This window comes from Morone saxatilis, unplaced genomic scaffold (assembly GCF_004916995.1).
Source record: "Morone saxatilis isolate NCDOM2014 unplaced genomic scaffold, NCSU_SB_2.0 Contig8, whole genome shotgun sequence".
Classification (NCBI taxonomy): domain Eukaryota; kingdom Metazoa; phylum Chordata; class Actinopteri; family Moronidae; genus Morone; species Morone saxatilis.
The window spans coordinates 2,439,066-2,446,662 of record NW_023340257.1 but is presented as its reverse complement, the minus strand read 5'-3'; the positions used below and the strand labels follow the sequence as shown (position 1 = coordinate 2,446,662).

Sequence of the window (7,597 nt, the reverse complement as noted above, 5' to 3'; positions counted from 1 at the left end):
TTTTTAGTGAATATCGGCCGATAAATATCGGAGGGCCGATATTATCGGACATCCCTATCAAATAGTGAATATAACTACTTGTGTATAGTTACATTATAATTAACAGCATGTGTGGTGGGATACTCATAACAATACAATTTTGCAGCATTCGGCAGTGGGGGGGAATTTCAAATTCTGGCCACCTTGGATGAATGCATGGCTAATGATTTTACACTGTAAAATGAAAACAAACCATAAAACAACATGGCTGTAATGTGCAACGTGAGTGAGGGAGAGAGGAGAGAGAGAGCCATAGGGCCCTGACACAGGACACCTTATAATTAGACTCGTCTACCTCACACTGCTGCAGCTCGCTTAACATTAACGGCTCCATGAAGGAGGACGGGGAGCCGCTCAGCTGTGTGCTCAAGACTGTCATTAAAAGCAACAAACCAGCAGAGCTGCTGCAAACTACAGCAGGAAAAGGGAACTGCAATCTGTCATGGGTGCGCATACTCCCACATCCAGCCCTGCAGTCTTTTGTCAATGCACAGCTATTCTGAGAGGGAGGCAGGTAGTTGGTACTTCTTTACCCACTCACACACAAGCAGCCTGAGGTTCACTGCATTCACAAAAGCTGGCGGCCATTCACGTGTACATAGTTTCATAAAGCAACATTTAGGACATGCTTTTACCTACCTATAATATCTTTTAATTAAACAACTATTACATTGACACTTGCCTAATCAGTTTGCCTTACAATAAACATTTAACTCAGCTAAATATTACTGATTTTAAGTCATTGATCCTACATACAGTGCAAATCTGCAAGGCTAAGAAGACCTGAGAAAGAACTGTGTGTATGCATTCAGCAAAGGACACAAGAACTGCTGAGGTAGTGCAGTGGAGTGTTAAGGTATTATGTCACAATGTGATGTTAAGTAAATGAACACCTCCATTGTGAAACTAAATCAAACATACAAAAGAACATAAGCAGTTCTTCTACTCGGAACTGTTTATTCAGTGTTCACACCAGTACAATGCAGTCTAGTCTATATGGTGCTGTGAATAGAAACATAGTCAGCTGTGGCGTGAGCCTGAGTGGGCTTCGAGGGGAAATTATAGAGTCAAGATTATAATTTAGGATTGGATTTAGCTATTTAACCTTAAACTAGAGCTGAAAAACTGGTCCATGTCAAACTCTAACTGCTGTTCCCTGGAACTGATACAACAAACACTGAAAAGTATTACAGCACCTAACCTGCGTGATCTGACTTAAATATCTTTGATATAATACATCAGTTTCATGATTTTTTATCGTAATAATCCTACTGTGAAAATGCCGTGCTTGTTTGGGTTGAACTTCTCCTCCTCCTGCATATTGCCATCTGCCAAATGCTTGTGGGCATCCTGTTAGCTACAACTGATACTACAGCCACACCGGCAGCTCAGAGTCTGTGTGAGCACAGTGGTGCTTTCAGGCCAAATGCTAATATCAGCATGCTAACATGCTCACAGTGACAGTGCTAACATGCAGATGCTTAAAGGGCCTAATGATTACCATTGGGAGTCTGATGGGAATGTCATTAATTTTTCAGGTATTTGGTCAAATAGCAAATTTTAATTTTGACCTGATTGTTGTGCAAGATGAAAAGTCAGAGGATCATCAAAGTCATTACATCACATCCTGTGGGGAACATGCACTACATTTCATAGCAATCCATCCAATAGTGGATGAGATAGTTCATTCAAAGCCACAAACCTCATGATGGAGCTAGGGGAAAGGTCAGGAGAATGCAGAAGTCAGTAGGATTCATCCTCTGGGAACAGATGAATGTCTATACAAAACTTCATTGCAATCCAACTAGTGCTGAGATATTTCAGTCTAGACCAAAGTGGGGAAACCATCTACCAACAGACCAACAGACTGTAGTGTAGCTAAAAACAAGTCTGATCCCAACCCTGACTTAATCTCCACCCCCGTTTGGACTTCAGACTCAACCGCACCGTCCTGGACATAACTTGAACTCCATTTTGTTGGTTTTGACTACAGCAGTGTGTGTCAGCATCTCCATCCCTGAACCAAAGATGAACCACTGCATTAGCAGCATCGTGCTTATCAAAAGGTCAAACACTCTCACCATCGTCACGTCACAAGGCTCCTATTGACTCAAAGACTTGCCCTTTCCCAGCAGCCGACAACTGTCAGCAGGCCTATCAGTAACCACCCGCAGTGTATACACCAGACAGGTCAGAGGGCGGGGTTTATGGGTCATTATTATCAGACTATAAATAGGTAACCCATATCTTGTTGGCAAAGACAAAAACGTTGGCGGACTTCTGGCTAATCTAGGTCAAAATCTCAGCGAATTTCAGACTTACTTCGACTGCCCAAATGTTGGAAATGCTTTAATGGACAGCCATTTAACAGTGTCTACAAAAGAAAAGCCCAAAAAAGACACTTACAAGTATAGTATAAGAAATACAAGATCTATGCTTTTTCTAATCAAATTTAGAGCCTAGGGGTTACTAGACAGCTGAACAAACCAGCTCGGGTTACATTTTCTGTTCTGTTGGCTAAACCCAGTCATATAGCACAAGGTTTTACAACGACAACAACAGCTGATGAGGCTGAAGCAGCCAACAAGGGATGCGAGAAGGAGTGATGATAAAGGGCACACAAGAAACTGGAAAAAGTAAGCTAAATATTCACAATAAACAAAGAATGGAAACAATGAAAAAAGGGGAAAGAAAAGTGGCAGCTGCCAGTTGGTCTTGGTTACCAAAGGGCTTCAACACACCAGACTCTATTGATAGTAGCCAAGAGAGGAAATGCACAGCATTAGACTGACTACCAACAGACAGACAGATAATGCAGGGGACTGAAAAAAGAAAAGCCAGCTGGTAGGACAAGGACACAGTAAGACACTGTGCCAAATGCTTTAGAGCAGTCCAGTGGATGTTACAGGGAACAGAGGCAAAGGTGACAGAAAGCAGGTAAACAAAATGAAGAAAGAAAGAGAGGAAGTGCAGAAACAAACTAACTCGAACCACATAATTGATAAAGTGTGCTTAGAGGAACTGCGAATCCATCAAAACAAACAGCAGCATTAGCTCGTGTCTGTCTGGACCACAGTGTTTCTTGGTTTGAGGTTGGGTGACTAGTGTTGATTTCTATTTGAGTAATTTGTCCCCTGATTTAGTCTTTTATTGTGGAAAAATAAATATTCAAAGCTTCAAACTCACGATCAACCTCTAGCCCAATAACAACTGTATTAGCTCAAATATAATACAAAGACAAATGTATTACAACCCTGATTATAAAGGTTTTTGTTCAAAGTTTCTCTGTACAGACTAACCAAAACCATCTATTTTTCCCTGTTTTCAGTTTTCCTGCTAAGCTAAGCTAACTGGCTGCTGGCTGGCTGCATCTTCAGATTAAATGGAGATATACGAGAGTAGTACTGTGTCCATCTTGTTATCTAACTCTCGGCAAGACACCAAATGCCCCTACATGCCAAACTGTCCAAACGATCCATTTTGGCAGGATGATAGAAACTATTTGTACACCCAATGATTGACCTTCTAGTACCATGACATGATACATTTTCATTATGGCTTGCACCAGCTATATCCTTTCTTCTACTCTCTCAGACATAAAAAAGAAATGCATATGCTATCTGTTATTTGAGTCACTTTAGCTTCCTGCTAAAGATAATTAACTTGTGTGATTGCTAAATAAATTATTACAAATGAACATGTTCTTTAAAGCTATGATTCTTCTTCATTTTCAAGGAATAAAAACAGATCAGTCACACTGTATGTGTCTTTAAATCAGGGAAAGAAGCTACCTCTTCTACTGTATCCTGGCTGCTGACTTATGGCTGGGCCCCTCAGCCATCTGCCTCTGGAAGAGGTTATTACATCAGCAGGACTGATGGAGGGATGAGGAGATGAGTGTATGAGTGGAAGGGTGAAGACTGATCCTGTGGGAGGCTTACACCAACACAGGAAGTATTGCTTATTACTATGTGGGAAGTGCTTCATCATTACTTCAACGTTTCTACCTCACTCTTCATTTCTCCTTCTGTATCTCTTATTGGAAGTACACCTAAATTGAAGGGTTTTTTGTAGCCAGCTTAGGAAATTATAACAAACACACATTTCTACAACATCTGCTGGTAAGCACCTAATGACAGAAGTCTGGAGAGGGGAGACACTAAGATTTTTCAGAACTCTCAACAGAACCACAGCTATTGCTATAATGTGTTTACACAGTGGGAAACATCATTTTAAAGTGTCCTTGTTCTCTACAAGTTTTATTTGAAAAACTACAAATACAAACATCGGCTTAACTTGTGTGGTTGGAAAATATGGCAATCAGAGCCTCTCACAACACCCACCATCATCAGGAATAACTCCTCTCTGTGTAGAACAACTAATAACATCACTAATGCTAGGGCTGTCCCCGGCTAATGATTTTCCTAGTCGACTAGTAGCCGTTCCATTAAGCCTATAGTTGACTAGTCGTTGCACGTTTATGATATTAATTAAATTATTTAAATATACATTTTTAACAGCAGCCTGGCAAACACGATAATGAATCTGAATGTGTCAGAACAACCAGCAAGGAGACTGAACATCAAGTTCATTTATTTCAATACAGTATAACATCACATTAATTCGTCAAAACATGGAATAAATAACTTTCAACTTCACAAAAACAACGCAGACTTCTCCTATGCTAGTAGCGTAAACAAACCTCCGCCTGTCCTTTGAGCTCCCGGTCCGGATTAGATTCAGCTAACAGGGCCGCTACATTACTCTCGAACGGAGTTTGATATTGTTTTTGGTTCTGTGTGACTATCCAACTAATACGAAGTAGGTCGACTATTAGAGGGCAGCCCTAACTAATGCACTACACCAGTATACAAGAGTAACAAGAGTAATAACAAGAGTAATAACAAGAGTACAGTACAGTACCAGTGATAAATGCTAGTGATGTGATAAATATTCTGCCTCCAGCAACACTTCTTTAACCACCGGGGTCTGCAGATGGATGTGCCAGGAATATGTGATATGGGCCAAGCTCCCAGCCAAAGGACAAAGGGGATTTGAGCTGTGTCTGTGCTCATTTAACACACAAACACGGGCCCTCAGACAGGCATTAACCAGTGTGCTGTATATGTGACAGTGTACTGACAGCATAGTCTTTCAGATTCAGTACAATGCACTCTTTCCACTGACTCATACTTCATACTTTCCACAGGCTACACAATTTGGCCAAAAGTATTAAACATGCTTTGTTTGGGTGATGTAGCCTTGTAAAATCTATTCATAGAAATGCATGAAACTGCAGATTCACATCCAGCTCTCTGCAGTCCCGAAGTGTGTAAGAGCCATGGAAAGGCAGTTTTGATGAGTGCCTGCTTTGAGAAGCCATGTCCCACGATAAAGGGCAGATGAACTGAACAATTACTGCAAAGCAGTGTGGGTCATTAGTCACATGAGCACACAAGACTTTAAAGCCTCAGTACCAGTGTTCAGATTATGGCTTATTTGCAGTACTGTATAATGCCGCTGCCCTTTTCTCTGAAATTAAAGCCTGTTTATCTGCTGTTTATCTACTAGTTCTATCCTTAGTTGTATATTTTTAATCTTATGCAGCAAACTTGTGTAATTCACCAGAGCTGTGCTAATGACAAATATTTCAATTAGTATTTTGATGAAATCAATAATAAAAACAAGTTCAAGTTAATCTGTATCTAGAAAAGCAGAGAGATTTACTGTAGCTCACATTTAGTGATACATTAGAACAATGATAAAGTTAATTTAAGTCACATAATGATGTCAGTCAAGACACAATCTTGACTGACTTTTTAAATTTTAACACAGTACAAAGCAGTGCTTTTGTATCTTGTACAAACCCTGGTTGTAATGCACATTTACCAGATTAAAGCCAACAGAAGGGTTGGGCGATATCTGCCAAGATGCCATAGGTCAGCCTAAAGATATTACAAAGCCCATTTTACAAGCTATGTAAAAGATGTGTGCCAGTGAAGGACATGCAGACTACAATTTATTAGCAATATCTCCTTTTTAAAAGATACAGGTCTGTACTTGGTGTGACAATATCATTGCATGATGTTTTGTTGAATATTATTATCATTTTTAATATATACACTCAAAATCATGTCCATAATGGACGAAGTTTTAAGGCAGTCAAATGTCGCTTTGGCGCATTCTGGCTTAAACTCCATTGTCAGGTTTGCAGTAGAAGCTGTGCTCCGACTGACTTTGTAGAGGCTACACAGCTCAACCCTGACGAACGGACTGATGCTATTGAAACACTGCAATAGTATGACCCTGAATCAGCCAGGTGCTGAGAAGGTAGCCTTACTCAGCAGTAAATTGAAGGACTAACCAATGGCAACATTGATCCTCTTGACAATCTTATGAGATTTGTAGATTCATTTGACTAGATTCAAGCTCCATAGATACTGGTACAGACAACATCTGACACATCTGCCACTAAAAGACAACACTCAATGGAGATAAATACCCAAACACTATTGAATAATTAAAGTGACTGGTTACATCATTCTCCATTAAGCTTACATCAATCTGATGCAGAAAATATAACAGAAAACCCTTACCTGTACATCGTAAAGCGCCACGATGTTTTCATGCTGCAGCTCCTGAATAGAAACAGAAAAACAAGATGCATGAGCAGGAAGATTAACTAGGCGACAACACAGCAGCTAATAGAATCACTTTCACTGACATTTCTATCAGGGAAGTAGAGGCTCCTTTCTGTCAAAGGTGCAGACTCACACAGAAGGTCAATGTCAGATCATTCTTTAAGTACACCAAAGAGATAAATGAGAGGCATGAAGTGTCATGCTCACCTTCAGGATTTTGATTTCCTTGCCAAGAAGGATCTGGGACTTGGACAGGTTCTTCTTATTAATGCTCTTGATGGCCACCTCCCAATCGGTCTTCTGCCGAACACAGAGAGCAGGATGAAGAAGAAAGAAAGATTTAATACAACTTCTCAGTGTCTCAGTGTTCCTTTAAGATTTCCCCTTAACTACTATCAAAGATCAGTGAAACATGTTTGTCACACTATTTGATGATGTAACACAAGTCTTTGGTACAGCCACCCATCCATTTCTTCTTAAGCCGGCAAATTCCTATATTTTCCAAATTGACATCCAACAACCATTGGGGGAAATGCATGAACGTGTTGTCATTTAGAGGAGAGCATACAGTCTTATTAAGACAGCTAGGTCATGATTTCCCTCAGGACCATGTTCATTCGAGGTGGTAAGCCCTGTGGATGCTGGTTGTTTCATTCTGTGAGCAATGTACTTAGTAGGAGACAGCACATAGTTACACTCTTTAAATAGATTCTGTTTGAAATAGCGCTGTGGCTAATTTTCCCTGAAGAAGTTTAATGTTTAATTGTTCCAGATGAGGCGGCCCACCTCCACTATCCAACACTGTGGGACACAGAGCTGCAATTAATTGTTATTTTTCCTTTTCTACTTTCCCCCACATGTCTGATAATAGTGAAACTGACCATCACAATTTCCCAGAGCCCAACGTGACACGTTCA

The 7,597-nt window shown here is 40.3% G+C and overlaps 1 protein-coding gene across 1 annotated transcript in view; it reads right to left on the bottom strand.

Moving 5' to 3' along the window:
- Positions 1 to 7,597, bottom strand: part of ulk2 (unc-51 like autophagy activating kinase 2) — a 35,510-nt gene that overhangs the window by 23,298 nt on the left and 4,615 nt on the right. Inside the window, exons 2-3 of the mRNA XM_035679565.1 lie at positions 6,888 to 6,980; positions 6,636 to 6,677 (exon numbers count right to left, since the gene is read on the bottom strand). Of these exons, the coding sequence (XP_035535458.1) occupies positions 6,636 to 6,677; positions 6,888 to 6,980 (135 nt within the window). The remainder of the gene's footprint in view (positions 1 to 6,635; positions 6,678 to 6,887; positions 6,981 to 7,597) is intronic.